At 43.4% G+C, this 14,779-nt stretch overlaps 1 protein-coding gene and 1 long non-coding RNA gene across 2 annotated transcripts in view; both read right to left on the reverse strand.

Moving 5' to 3' along the window:
- The window catches only part of LOC127931308 (uncharacterized), a 97,531-nt gene that overhangs the window by 3,308 nt on the left and 79,444 nt on the right, over positions 1-14,779 (reverse strand). Inside the window, exons 9-11 of the mRNA XM_052523338.1 lie at positions 11,854-12,003; positions 11,446-11,805; positions 11,296-11,397 (exon numbers count right to left, since the gene is read on the reverse strand). Coding sequence (XP_052379298.1) covers positions 11,296-11,397; positions 11,446-11,805; positions 11,854-12,003 — 612 coding nt within the window. The remainder of the gene's footprint in view (positions 1-11,295; positions 11,398-11,445; positions 11,806-11,853; positions 12,004-14,779) is intronic.
- LOC127931469 (uncharacterized) lies at positions 12,123-13,254 on the reverse strand. Its single transcript, XR_008141327.1, has 3 exons — positions 12,721-13,254; positions 12,444-12,491; positions 12,123-12,209 (listed from the first exon to the last, which is right to left on the reverse strand). It is a non-coding gene; the product is annotated as an uncharacterized LOC127931469 (long non-coding RNA).

The raw sequence follows: 14,779 nt of genomic DNA on the forward strand, positions 1-14,779 counted from the left end.
AACAGACACAAGGCAGCGCATTTCTTCCGGTCTCCAACCGGATATTTTGGTTGAGATTTACCCGGACATTATTTCCAGACGTACAGCTATAGAATATACATCGCCTCGTGATCAATTTGATAGATTATTAACGTTTACTAATACCTAAAGTTGCATTACAAAAGTATTTCGAAGTGTTTTGTGAAAGTTTATCGTCAACTTTTTTAATTTAAAAAAATGACGTTGCGTTAAAAAACAATGTTTTTTTCCTTGATCACACAGTCTTCATAGATCGATATCTAGGCTATATATGGACCGATTTAAACGGAAAAAAGACCAAATAGTGATGTTTATGGGACATCTAGGAGTGCCAACAAAGAAGATTGTCAAAGGTAATGAATGTTTTATATTTTATTTGTGCGTTTTGTGTAGCGCCGACTATGCTAATTATTTTGTTTACATCCCCTGCGGGTCTTTTGGGGTGTTACATTCTATCAGATAATAGCTTCTCATGCTTTCGCCGAAAAGCATTTTAAAAATCTGACTTGTTGGCTGGATTCACAACGAGTGTAGCTTTAATTCAGTACCCTGCATGTGTATTTTAATGAACGTTTGAGTTTTAACGAGTGCTGTTAGCATTTAGCGTAGAGCATTTGCATTTTCAGATGTCTAGATGGGACGCCTGCGTGTCGGGTAGGAGTAAGAGGTTAAACTTCTTATGGCTGGGGGGCAGTATTGAGTAGCTTGGATGAATAAGGGGCCCAGAGTAAACTGCCTGCTACTCGGGCCCAGAAGCTAAGATATGCATATTATTAGTATATTTGGATAGAAAACACTCTGAAGTTTGATTTCTGTGAGTATAACGATGTCTGTGAGTATAACATAACTCATATGGCAGGAAAAAACCTGAGAAAAAATCCATCCAGGATGTGGGAAATCTGAGGTTTGTAGTTTTTCAACTCATTGCCTGAATATACAGTGTCTATGGGGTCATATTGCACTTCCTAAGGCTTCCACTAGATGTCAACAGTCTTTAGAACCTTGTTTCAGGCTTTCAGGCTTCTACTGTGAAGGGGGAGACAAAAATAGTTACTTCAATCAGGTGTCTGCCATGAGCTGATCACGCGCGCTCCCGTGAGAGGTAGCTGCGTTCCAATGAATTTTTAAAGGAATTCTCCAGTTGGAACATTATTGAAGATTTATGTTAAAAACATCCTAAAGATTGATTCTATACATTGTTTGGCTTATTTCTACGGACTGTTAACCTCTTGAATCTTGGGGGCACTATTTTCATTTTTGGAAAAATAACGTCCCCAAAGTTAACGGCTATTTTGTCAAGATGCTAGAATATGCATATAATGGACGGCTTAGGATAGAAAACACTCTAAAGTTTCCAAAACTGTAAAAATATTGTCTGAGTATAACAGAACTGATATTGCAGGCGAAAGCCTGAGAAAAATCCAATCAGGAAGGGACTCTTATTTAGAAAGCTCTGCGTTCCTATGCGTCCCTATTGAGTAGTGGATGAGATATCAACCAGATTCCTTTTTCTATTGTTTCCCTAATGTGTCTAGTGTCACAATACATATTTTCAGGCTTTTATTTTAAAAAATGAACGTCAACATTGCGTCAGTGGTCAGCTGAAGTCTCTCAGAGTGTTTTGTGCGTAAAGGACAAATGCGGCCATTTTTTCTCTCTATCCTACTAAGAAGCCACCAGTCCCGGTTGATATATTATCGAATAGATATTTGAAAAACACCTTGAGGATTGATTATAAACAGCGTTTGCCATTCTGTCGATATTATTAAGATAATTTGGAATATTTTTCGGCATTGTAGTGACCGCAATTTCCGGTCCATTTCTCAGCCAAGCATGAAGAACAAACGAAGCTATTTCGCATACAAAAATAATATTTTGGGAAAAAAGGAACATTTGCTATCTAACTGGCAGTCTCGTGAGTGAAAACATCCGAAGCTCAACAAAAGTAAACAATTTAATTTGATTGCTTTTCTGATTTTCGTGACCAGGTTGCCTGCTGCTAGCTAGGCATAATGCTATGCCAGGCTATCGATAAACTTACACAAATGCTTGTCTTGCATTGGCTGTAAAGCATATTTTCAAAATATGAGATGACATGGTGATTAACAAAAGGCTAAGCTGTGTTTCAATATATATCACTTGTGATTTCATGAATAGGAATATTTTCTAGTAATATTTATGTCGGTTGCGTTATGCTAATTAGTGTCAGTTGATGATTACGCTCCCGGACCCGGGATGGGTAGTATCAAGAAGTTTTAAGGAACTTTTTGACTTTTCGTCTGGACCTAGTGATCACGCCTCATGAATTTGGATTTGTGAACTAAATGCACGAACAACAAGGATGTATTTGGACATAAATGATGGACTTCATCGAAGAAAACAAACATTTATTGTGGAACTGGGATTCCTGGGAGTGCATTCTGATTAAGACCATCAAAGGTAAGTGAATATTTATAATGCTTTTTCTGACTTCTGTTGACTCCACAACATGGCGGATATCTGTCTGGCTTGTTTTCGTGTCTTAGCGCTGTACTCAGATTATTGCATGGTGTGTTTCTCCGTAAAGTTTTTATGAAATCTGACACGACGGTTGCATTAAAGGAGAAGTGGATCCATGATTCCATGTATAACACTTGTATCTTTATCAATGTTTATTCGAAGTATTTCTGTACATGTTGCTCTCTGCAAAATCACCGGATGTTTTGGAAGCAAAACATTACTGAACATAACGCACCAATGTAAACTGAGATTTTTGAATATACATATGAACTTTATCAAACAAAACATACATGTATTGTGTAACATGAAGTCCTATGAGTATCATCTTGTGAAGATCATCAAAGGTTAGTGATTAATTTTCTCTCTATTTCTGCTTTTTGTGACTCCTCTCTTTGGCTGAAAAGATGGCTGTGTTTTTCTGTGACTAGGCACTCACCGAACATAATCGTTTGGTGTGCTTTCGTCGTGAAGCATTTTTGAAATCGGACACTGTGGTGGGATTAACGTAGGTATTCCTCTTGTCCAGATGGGTTAAGGCAGTGTGATTGCGATTGCGTCGTCTGTGGACATATTGGGGCGGTAAGCAAATTGGAGTGGGTCTAGGGTGTCATGTAGGGTGGAGGTGATATGGTCCTTGACTTGTTTCTCAAAGCACTTCATGATGACGGAAGCGAGTGCTACACGGGGGTAGTCATTTAGCTCAGTTACCTTAGCTTTTTTTGGAACAGGAACAATCGTGGCCCTCTTGAAGCATGTGGGAACAGCAGACTGGGATAAGGGTTGATTGAATATGTCCGTAAACATACCAGCCAGCTGGTCTGCGCATGCTCTGAGCACGCGGCCAGGGATGCCGTCTGGGCCTGCAGCGTTGCGAGGGTTAACATGTTTAAATGTTTTACTCACGTTGGCTGCAGTGGAGAGCCCGTTTTGGTAGCGGGCCGTGTCAGTGACACTGTATTGTTCTCAAAGCGAGCAAAGAGGTTGTTTAGTCTGTCTGGGAGCAAGACATCGTGGTCCGCGATTGGTCTGGTTTTTCTTCTGTAGTCCGTGATTGACTGTAGACCCTGCCTAATACCTCTCGTGTCTGACCCATTGAATTGCGAATCCACTTTGTCTCTATACTGACACTTAGCTTGTTTGATTGAATTGCGTAGGGATTCATTGTTTGTATTCGGTCATGTTTCCGGTCACCTTGCCCTGATTAAAACAATTGGATTGGAACAAGTCATATGAAATCCATAGATTTCCTTATATGAACTATCACAGAGTAAATTTGATAAATGTTGCATGTTGTGTTTATAGTTTTTCAGTGTACAGTACCAGTCAAAAGTTTGGACACACCTACTCATTCAGGGTTTTTCTTTATTATTACTGTTTTCTATATTGTAGAATAATAGAAGACATGAAATAACACATATGGAATAATGTAGTAACCAAAACGGTGTTAATCAATTCTAAATATATTTTATATGAGATTCTTCAAAGTTGCCACCCTTTGCCTTGATGACAGCTTTGCACACTCTTGGCATTCTCTCAACCAGCTTCACCTGGAATGCTTTTCCAACAGTCTTGAAGGAGTTCCCACATATGCTGAGCACTTGTTGGCTGCTATTCCTTCACTCTGCGGTCCAACTCATCCCAAACCATCTCAATTGGGTTGAGGTCAGCTATTGCAGTACTCCATCAATCTCCTTGGTCAAATAGCCCTTACACAGCCTGGAGGTGTGTTTTGGGTCATTGTCCTGTTGAAAAACAAATTATAGTTTGACTAAGCGCAAACCAGAAGGGATGGCATATCGCTGCAGAATGCTGTGGACTCATTTGGGCTCATCAAACCAAAGGACACATTTCCACCAGCCTAATGTCCATTGCTCATGTTTCTTGGCCCAAGCAAGTCTCTTCTTACTATTGGTGTCCTTATAGTAGTTTAAAAAAAACTTCTCTAGGGTAGGGGGCAGCATTCATAATTTTAGATGAAAAGCTTGCCCAAATTAAACTGCCTGCTACTCAGGCCCAGAAGCTAAGATATGCATATTATTAGTAGATTTGGATAGAAAACACTCTGAAGTGTCTAACCCTGTCTGAAACATGTATGTGAGTATAACATAACTTATTTGGCAGGCGAAACCCCAAGGTCAAACCATTCAGATTTTTTTTTTAGGTCACTCTCTTTTCAATGGGTTTAATCGGGAATCCAGATTTCTAAGCGACTTTCTTCCAGTTCCTATCGCTTCCACTGGATGTCAATAGTCTTTAGAAATTTGTTGCGGTTTTTCCTTTGAGAAATGACGAAGTAGCACTGTTCAGAACGAGGGAAGTGTAATCTTTGTTGGAGGCGCGTGACCTGAAATCTCACAACACATTGTTTTCCTCCGGTATTGAACACAGTATATCCCCTCTTTTGTTTGTTGGTCACGTTATGTCGAGAAATCCACCGGAAATGGCGGTCACGAGCCCTCAGCTGGCCACTTACGCAATGTAGTCATTTACGCTCATTCTTCAACATCAAAATGCTGTAGGGAATATGTAGAAAAAGGAATCTGGTTGATATCCCTTTCATTGGCCAATAGGGGTGCATAGGAACACAACGGTTTCAAAACACGAGTCACTTCCTGATTGGATTTTTCTTAGGCTTTCGCCTGCAATATCAGTTCTGTTAAACTCACAGACAATATTTGGACACTTTTGGAAACTTTAGAGTGTTTTCTATCCTAAGCTGTCAATTGTATGCATATTCTATTATCTGGTCCTGAGAAATAGGCGGTTTACTTTGGGAACGTTATTTTTCCAAACATAAAAATAGTGCCCCCTAGTTTCAAGAGGTTAATAAGTGACTGTTATCGAAACTTGTTAACTTGTTAAACAACCTCTTCCGCGCTGCCCCAAATTCCTAATTAGTTCATTTAAACGTGTTAACAATTAAACATAGTGGATTAAATAAATGACAGTCATCACATAAATGAAATTCACGTCATGACAAAGGATATGTATTGGTGCATTTAAATCAACAAAGGATGTGAGGTTGAGCATCCCACTGCTACTGTTCTAGATGAATGTTAGGAATATGCTACTAGACAAGGTAGTGGTTTTGGTTGGACAGTTGGAAAGTTTGCTGATGTGAGTGTTTTGAGGGAGTCAGAGGTTGACCCGTTTGTGGTCATAAGGGATAGGGGATGTCATAGGGGATGTTCCTCCATGGTTACTCCCAGACCCTGTTGTTGATCTAACCTTGGTAGAGAAAAGGACACATAAGTCAGTGAAACTGGTTGACAATTATATTGATCTATGTCTTTTTACGCTTTTTTACCAATTTTCACAGATGGCTCCAAGGACCCAGATATTGGGCGCACAGGAGCAGGCGTTTACGTTCCTGAAATTGATGTGCAGATATATAGAAGACTAACGGATGAATTGTGAGTATACTCAGTGTAAATGTTGGCGATAATAGTTGCCCTCCAGTGGGTGTTCTACTGGGTAGAGGTGAGGCTAAATGTAAGATCAGAGCCATGTTGATAGATGTGTGGCAGAAGAGATGAGACTAAGCACAAGGACCGGAATTTATATGCCCTCCAAAGAAAGTTCGGTGGAACAAGATTCAAAAGTTAGATTAGGAAGGGAGAGCTGGTGTTTGCTGGTTTGCACTTAGAGCATTGTACATTAACCTCGTCATTACATCTGGTTCGCAAACATGTGGATTGAGTCTGGATTGTATGGTTGATGAAACATTGGACAATGTGTTGTTATATTGTTGTAAGTATGTTGAAGAGAGGTAAAGATTGAAGTGTAGGGTCACTGAGGTTGGACTGGGTTAGGAAGGGATTTGGGGGTTGGTGGAGGGTCTGTTAGAAGTTAGTTAACTGCTTTGTTTGCTTTCTACTGAGCCATTTACTTTATGGTTGTATTCTTATATGTTATTAGTTGTTGCATTGTCGAGAAGGAACCTGCAAGTAAGAATTTTAGTGGATGGTGTACACCATATGTATTCTGTACATACAACTAACACAACTTGAAACATGGAAAACAGATGATGTATGTTTTTGGGATTTTCCATTGACAACATGACTGAGCGCCACAGATTACCGTACACAGTGTGTAGTGGTGCCTGGAGAAGTTTAAACATTTTGGGAGTTTCTACACTTGTAGGATTGCCAAAATTACAGTGACTAAATCAATGGAGGACAGAAAATGACCAACTGGTCTCTAAGCCACTGAATCACATTTCTTGATGCGTCATTACAGACCCGGGTTTAATCCAAGGTTGTGTAACAACTGCCCGTGACCGGGAGGTGCACAATTGGCCCAGCATCGTCCGGGTTAGGGGAAGGTTTGGCCAGGAGGGGGGCTTTACTTGGCTCATTGCACTCTAGCGACTCCTTGTGGTTGACCGGGAACCTGCAGGCTGACTTCAGTCATCAGTTGAACGGTGTTTCCTCCAACGCATTGGTGCAGCTGGCTTCCGGTTAAGAGCGCGGGTGTCAAGAAGTAGTGCGGCTTGGCGGGGTCGTATTTCTGAGGACGCATGTGTCTTAATCATTAATAGCAATTAAATGTATTACAACTATGTTTATATCCACAATTAAATATTACCTCTACTATTGAAACTCGTGTCTATGTCATCGTGTGAGTTAAACTGGATGCCCTGTCAGAATTAAGACTACCTGACAGACTCACCGTTGAACTCGTCATCTTTCTTCTAGCATCAAGAGGTCATAAAACAATATAGAGGTGAGATAGTTATCTATTTAACGACACATGTAAATATTAACATATGCTGTTCATATTAATGCAAAATTACTGTTCTTTGAAAAATATTTGTCACAAAAACAAGCGTAGCTCTGTGAAGTGTCAATGGACCACTGAGCGTACCACAAGCTTTTTATTTTCAAGGCCTTTTACAGTTAATTCAGGCCTTGTCATGTTCATTTTGCTTTTTGAGACCTGTAGAAGCATTTTTTAAATGTTCATGGTTATGCTCTCAAGGTCACACTTTCTTAATATAAAAACAACAACATTGGAAGTACACACAAAAAAATTTAAAATCAGGAGACCGCCTTTAATGTCTGGGAAAATTGTATGAAAATGTGATTTCTTTAGTGTAGTCAACCCTTTAATTCAAGTGAGCAGGCACAGAGTACTGTTTGGTTAGCAGTGTTTCTGTAGCACATGAGATGGAGTTTGCAGAACAAAAGGCCACTTGATTGATGCAAGTAGTCATGATATCATTCTGACGGGTAGGTACTATGTAGCTAGTTAACATTTAATAGAGGAGGTTTTTGGGAAAGCCTTTCCATCTATCAGAAGACAGTTAGGTCTATCATTACTATCTCTATATTTGATCTGTTTCTTAATTGTTTGAAACCTTGACCTCTTTTCTTCATATTATGAGGCATGTCTTACCTTGCTTCAAAGTAGACAAGCCAAAATACTACCATAGAAATGTTGAGGGAAATATTTTATAAACTCATATGTGCTCTTTTGTTGTTCAAATCAACGTTCCTTCAATGTCTAGCATTCATTGTCTGACTGCGGACAGAGTGTGGCTAGGTACTTATTACAGTATGAGTCCATTCCTTATCATGCTAGAACAAAATACATTCCTACTCTGTATGGATGAACCTGATTTTGACTGACAACTTGACTTTGAGCCAATGAGAGAGCACGAACCTCCACGTGGGGGAGTGACAAGAAAAAAAAGAGGGCAATTTTCATCAGAATTGTTCTACCTAAAACCACAACGTTGCATAAAACATTTTTAATTTTCGATATCAAGTCTTTATATATTTTATGTCTAGCTAAGAGTTTTGTGTTTGAAGAATGATTTTTTTTGTTAGGTTTGATAATGTACACCATCTTATTAGTTAGCCACTGAGCAAGTCAGTCACACACACTTCATATGAAACTAATGGTGCGGTGAGCATCTATGTATGCAATTATGGAGAGTGGATGAAATTGTTTCTTCGTCATCTTGCTAGCTACTTATCTAGCTGTGGCCATTTGACTAGTATCAACAAGGTCTTTCTACAACACCAGCACAGCTAGCTAACATTGACTGGACCAAAAAGCAACACAAACGGACATGCAATGCCAACAAACGCTACCTTCTGGTTTGGAATATTTTTAACAAGGCTGAGTGGTTGAAGACGTTACAATCTTTTCTGTGTGAACATAAAAGAGATTGACTGTCGACAATTTTCGGAGGTGTTAAATACTAATCGGCAAGCAAATATTAGACAATCCTACCGGTGTGTCTGAGCTGTAAAGGATTTTACCATCTCTGTCCAAATATCTGTAAATGAAACTGCTCAAATGTGAGGTGCAGTAGAGGAGCTATAGGAGGATGGGCTCATTTTAATGGCTGGAATGGAATTCCTCCTAGAGATTTGAGTCAGTATGTTGACAGCAGCCACTCAATGTTAGTGATGGCTGTTTAACAGTCTGATGGCCTTGAGATAGAAGCTTTGATGCACCTGTACTGACCTCGCCTTCTGGATGATAGTGGGGTGAACAGGTAGTGGCTCGGGTGGTTGTTGTCCTTGATATACTTTATGGCCTTCCTGTAACATCGGGTGGTGTAGGTATCCTGGAGGGCAGGTAGTTTGCCCCGGCGATGCGTTGTGCACACCTCACTACCCTCTGGAGAGCCTTACGGTTGTGGGCGGAGCAGTTGCCGTACCAGGTGGTTATACAGCCCTACCGGCAGATTGTGCATCTGTAAAAGTTTGTGTGTTTTTGGTGACCAGCCGAATTTCTTCAGACTCCTGAGGTTGAAGAGGCGCTGCTGCACCTTCTTCACCACGCTGTCTGTGTGGGCGGACCATTTCAGTTTGTCCGTGATGTGTACGCCGAGGAACTTAAAACTTTCCACCCTCTCCACTACTGTCCCGTCAATGTGGATAGGGGGCTGCTCCCTCTGCTGTTTCCTGAAGTCCACAATCATTTTATTTTCCATGTCACCATGTCCTCCTATAGCTGTTCCCACCAGCCTCCTCTGGTGCGGTGTACATTTTAGAAGGATTTGCATTTTAGAACATTCTGTATAGGTCTACCGCCGTGTACACATTCATGCGCTTAAAATGTGAAGAAATAATAGTTTTTCAACATTTTAAGGTGAACATTCTGATTCGTTCCGTCATCCTTTCCGTCTTATGAATTGATACAGTGTTAATCTCCACTTTACTTATTTGATAAACATCAATGGGGATTAAGAATTGAGTAAATGAAATGTCCACTGAAAACAAAGTGGTACACCTGCGTATATCCTCCATTACACCACTGACTGTACGATTTGAGAAGGGCGCTCCTCCCTCACTGCTTTTGCCCGTTCACATCACCAACCGGTGCAACGCAGCTCAGGTTAGTAAAACTCCCTCAAAGGCTGCATTTATGAAGGCACCCCAATTCTGATATTATTTTCACTAATTAATCTTTTGACCAATCAGCTCTGAAAAAGATCTGATGTGAAAAGATCTGGCATGAAAACATCTGATGTGATTGGTCAAAACCACTGACATCATCAACTGTGTCATCCACTGACATATGATGTGGTTAGCTGATACTTAAAATACCTATCAAGGCAATGTAAGATCTGTCAGACTGAAGTCTGTTTGGAAGCAGCGATAAACTCCATTATTGTCTGTTTCGTACCAGCCACACAGGCTGTGTTTGCACAGGCAGCCCACCTCTGATCCTTTGCCCCACGTTATGGGCAAAATAGATGATCTGATTGGTGAAAAGACCAATTTAGTGGGAAAAACATCAGAATTTGGCAGCTACAGATATATGAACATCTATGAATTTGAATATTCATTCATCAATTGTCTGTTTTTCTGTAAAACGTTTTTTTTTGTCGTACATTCAACTCTGTTGTTCACCATACGTCAACGGATGACTCCTGTTGAAAAACAATTGGCTCAATCTGGAATGGGTGGGTAGAGTTCACTCTTTAAAACCGACAGATTGGTCCATGATGTGTAAACTCCACCCTCCAGCACACCAGCTGCATGAAATCAAGAGCACCTCATCACAATTGGGAAATTGAACCAATTGAAATTAAGTTCATTGGTTGACACCTGTACATAATTAGTCATTCAGGTAAGAAGGGTCTGGGATTCCTTTATGAGGTGCAACCAAAACAGCTGTTAGACATTGCAACAGGGATATTCTGGCAGGGTGTCTGGCTAGCATTAGTTCTGAATACGGTTGTGGTTTAGCTCACTAACATGGCTGTGACGTTTGGACTCTCTTTGAGGTTAGTTTGTCAATGTATTCATCTGGTTGGTTTACCTTGTCTTAAAGTTGTCACTGGTAGTTTGTGTTTAACTGTTTAAATGTTTTGTAGTGTTTCTTGGCTTTGTTGCCTGCTAATTGGAGGGATAAAGTGTTTTACACTTCAAGGTGCGTTTTTGTTTACACTACTTCAGTTAAAATCCGTCTAGTTCCAATAGCTTAAGGCTGGCATTTTACCTTAACACCTTGTTTCCTAGGTGATGCTTATAGGCATCCTGCCTACACTGGACCTGAACCAACTGGATCCCAAGCAAGTGTGGTGTCTGGTCCAAATGCTAAAGCTACTGGCCACAATACCCTGGCAATTGTGATGCAGGGTCCAAATGCCAACCATACCTCTGCAGAAGCTACTGGCCTCCGTGCCTCAGCTGAAGCAACTGCCAACCATGTCTCGTCAGAAGCGGCCGGCCCCCGAGCCTCAGCTGAAGCAACTGCCAACCATGTCTCGTCCGAAGCGGCCCACGCCTCAGCTGAAGCAACTGCCAAACATACCTCTGCAGAAGCGGCCGGCCCCCGCGCCTCAGCTGAAGCAACTGCCAACCATGTCTCGTCCGAAGCGGCCCGCGCCTCGGCAGAAGCAACTGCCAACCGTGCCTCTGCAGAAGCGGCCCGCGCCTCGGCAGAAGCAACTGCCAACCGTACCTCTGCAGAAGCGGCCGGCCCCCGCGCCTCAGCTGAAGCAACTGCCAACCGTACCTCTGCAGAAGCGGCCCGCGCCTCAGCTGAAGCAACTGCCAACCATGTCTCGTCAGAAGCGGCCGGCCCCCGCGCCTCAGCTGAAGCAACTGCCAACCATGTCTCGTCCGAAGCGGCCCGCGCCTCAGCTGAAGCAACTGCCAACCATAACTCTGCAGAAGCGGCCGGCCCCCGCGCCTCAGCTGAAGCAACTGCCAACCGTGCCTCTGCAGAAGCGGCCCGCGCCTCGGCAGAAGCAACTGCCAACCGTACCTCTGCAGAAGCGGCCGGCCCCCGCGCCTCAGCTGAAGCAACTGCCAACCATGTCTCGTCAGAAGCGGCCCGCGCCTCAGCTGAAGCAACTGCCAACCGTACCTCTGCAGAAGCGGCCGGCCCCCGCGCCTCAGCTGAAGCATCTGCCAACCATGTCTCGTCAGAAGCGGCCCGCGCCTCGGCAGAAGCAACTGCCAACCGTGCCTCTGCAGAAGCGGCCCGCGCCTCGGCAGAAGCAACTGCCAACCGTACCTCTGCAGAAGCGGCCGGCCCCGCGCCTCAGCTGAAGCAACTGCCAACCCACCTCTGCAGAAGCGGCCAGCCCCGCGCCTCAGCTGAAGCAACTGCCAACCATGTCTCGTCAGAAGCGGCCGGCCCCGCGCCTCAGCTGAAGCAACTGCCAACCATGTCTCGTCCGAAGCGGCCCGCGCCTCGGCAGAAGCAACTGCCAACCGTGCCTCTGCAGAAGCCCGCGCCTCAGCTGAAGCAACTGCCAACCGTACCTCTGCCCCGCGCCTCAGCTGAAGCAACTGCCAACCATGTCTCGTCAGAAGCGGCCCGCGCCTCGGCAGAAGCAACTGCCAACCGTGCCTCTGCAGAAGCGGCCCGCGCCTCGGCAGAAGCAACTGCCAACCGTACCTTTGCAGAAGCGGCCGGCCCCGCGCCTCAGCTGAAGCAACTGCCAACCATACCTCTGCAGAAGCGGCCCGCGCCTCGGCAGAAGCAACTGCCAACCGTGCCTCTGCAGAGCGGCCCGCGCCTCAGCTGAAGCAACTGCCAACCACCTCTGCAGAAGCGGCCGGCCCCGCGCCTCAGCTGAAGCAACTGCCAACCATGTCTCGTCAGAAGCGGCCCGCGCCTCGGCAGAAGCAACTGCCAACCGTGCCTCTGCAGCTGAAGCAACTGCCAACCGTACCTTTGCAGAAGCGGCCGGCCCCGCGCCTCAGCTGAAGCAACTGCCAACCGTACCTCTGCAGAAGCGGCCGGCCCCCGCGCCTCAGCTGAAGCAACTCCCAACCATGTCTCGTCAGAAGCGGCCGGCCCCCGCGCCTCAGCTGAAGCAACTGCCAACCATGTCTCGTCAACTGCTAAAAATGCATCTGCAGGATCGACGACCGACCTTGAACAGACGGCCCGACCCCTCAACAAGCTAGATAGGGAGATCATAATTTGGTTTGCCCAACTCCTTAATCGTCTTTCCCCTGTTACTGTGCCTCCATTTCAAGAAATGGGCAAAGGTAACTGAGGTGAGGAATTGTGCGCTTGTTTGAAATGAGGATCTCCTTCACTTGTGCATCGTTATGCAAATTGTTTACAGGGGTGAACACTACAATGGTATGAATTGTTTTCAAAACCATACGACTAGAATGTACTTCTGTTTTGGACAATATTGCTGACACTTAGGTTGTACGGCTATGATTTTGATTAGTCCTGGTGTTCCTGCTATTCTTACATGACTTGTTCAATAAACAATTTACTTCCCAAATGCCTTGTCTTTTAAATGTGGTTTTCTCTTCTGCGTACCATGTGTTTGCTGATTAGGGACAGACTGGGTCTGGACGAAAAGGGATTGTGGGTCACACCACTTGTGGAAACAGATTTGTTTTCCTTTGTTTCTGGTAGTTGAGGAAAGGTTGACTGCATTTCTTGTTTTAATTCCTCTTTGTTTGCACAGTCAACATACACACACTTACCCCACCAGGGGTCTTTTCAGTACCCAAATCCAGAAAACTAAATGCACAGTGTTACAAAGAGCCATGTTTGGATGGAACTCCCTTCCATATAACGCAAGAGAAAAGCAAACCGGGTTTAAAAAAACAAAGCAACTGCTCAATGCCTCTCCCCCATGTGACCTACTACTTGTGTGTATTATTAACAGATGCACAAACACACTTAAAGCATTAACATATGTAAATTGCCTAGTTGTCAGACCCCAGTAAGACTAGTTTTCAGCATTGACATCGGCTAATGGGGATCGTAAAAAATATTTTCAACTACCTCTAGCGTTTGAAAAGCTGAAACTACAAAACACATTTCTACCCAGGTCTAACCTCTCTTGTTGGCTGGCCCTCTCTTCATACTCATCGCCAAACCCACTGGCTCCAGTTCATCTAAAAGTCTTTGCTAGGTAAAGCCCCGCCTTATCTCAGTTCACTGTTCACCATAGCAGCACCCAACCGCAGCACACACTGCAGCAGGTATATTTCCCTGGTAACCCCCAAAGCCAATTCCTCCTTTGGCCGCCTTTCATTCCAGTTCTCTGCTGCCAATGACTGGAACGAACTGCAAAAATCACTGAAGCTGGAGACCCTTATCTCCCTCACTAACTTTAAGCACCAGCTGTCAGTGCAGCTCACATATCATTGCACCTGTACATAGCCCATCTGTAAATAACCCATCCATCTACCTCATCCCCATACTGTATTAATTTATTTTGCTCCTTTGTATCTCGACTTGCACATTGATCTTCTGCAAATCTATCACTCCAGTGTTTAATTGCTATATTGTAATTACTTTGCCACTATGGCCTATTTTATTGCCTTACCTCATCATACCTCATTTGCACACACTAAATATATATTTTCTCTACTGTATTATTCTGTATTTTTTGGATGTATAAGGTGCCCAGAGTAAACTGCCTGCTACTTGGGCCCAGAAGCAAAGATATGCATATTATTAGTATATTTGGATAGCAAACACTGAAGTTTCTAACACTTTTTGAATGATGTCTGTGAGTATAGCATAACTCATATGGCAGGCAAAAACCTGAGAACAAATCCAACAAGGAAGAGGGAAATCTGAGGTTTGTAGTTTTTCAACTCATTGCCTATCGAATATACAGTGTCTATGGGCTCATATTGCACTTCCTAAGGCTTCCACTAGATGTCAACGGTCTTTAGAACCTTGTTTCCGGCTTCTACTGTGAAGGGGGAGAGAAGGAGAGCTCTTTCAATCAGAGTCTGCCATGAGCTGATCACATTTCTAAAGACAAAGGAATTCTCCGGTTGGAACATTATTGAAGATTTAT

Source organism: Oncorhynchus keta, chromosome 8 (genome assembly GCF_023373465.1).
Source record: "Oncorhynchus keta strain PuntledgeMale-10-30-2019 chromosome 8, Oket_V2, whole genome shotgun sequence".
Lineage (NCBI taxonomy): Eukaryota > Metazoa > Chordata > Actinopteri > Salmoniformes > Salmonidae > Oncorhynchus > Oncorhynchus keta.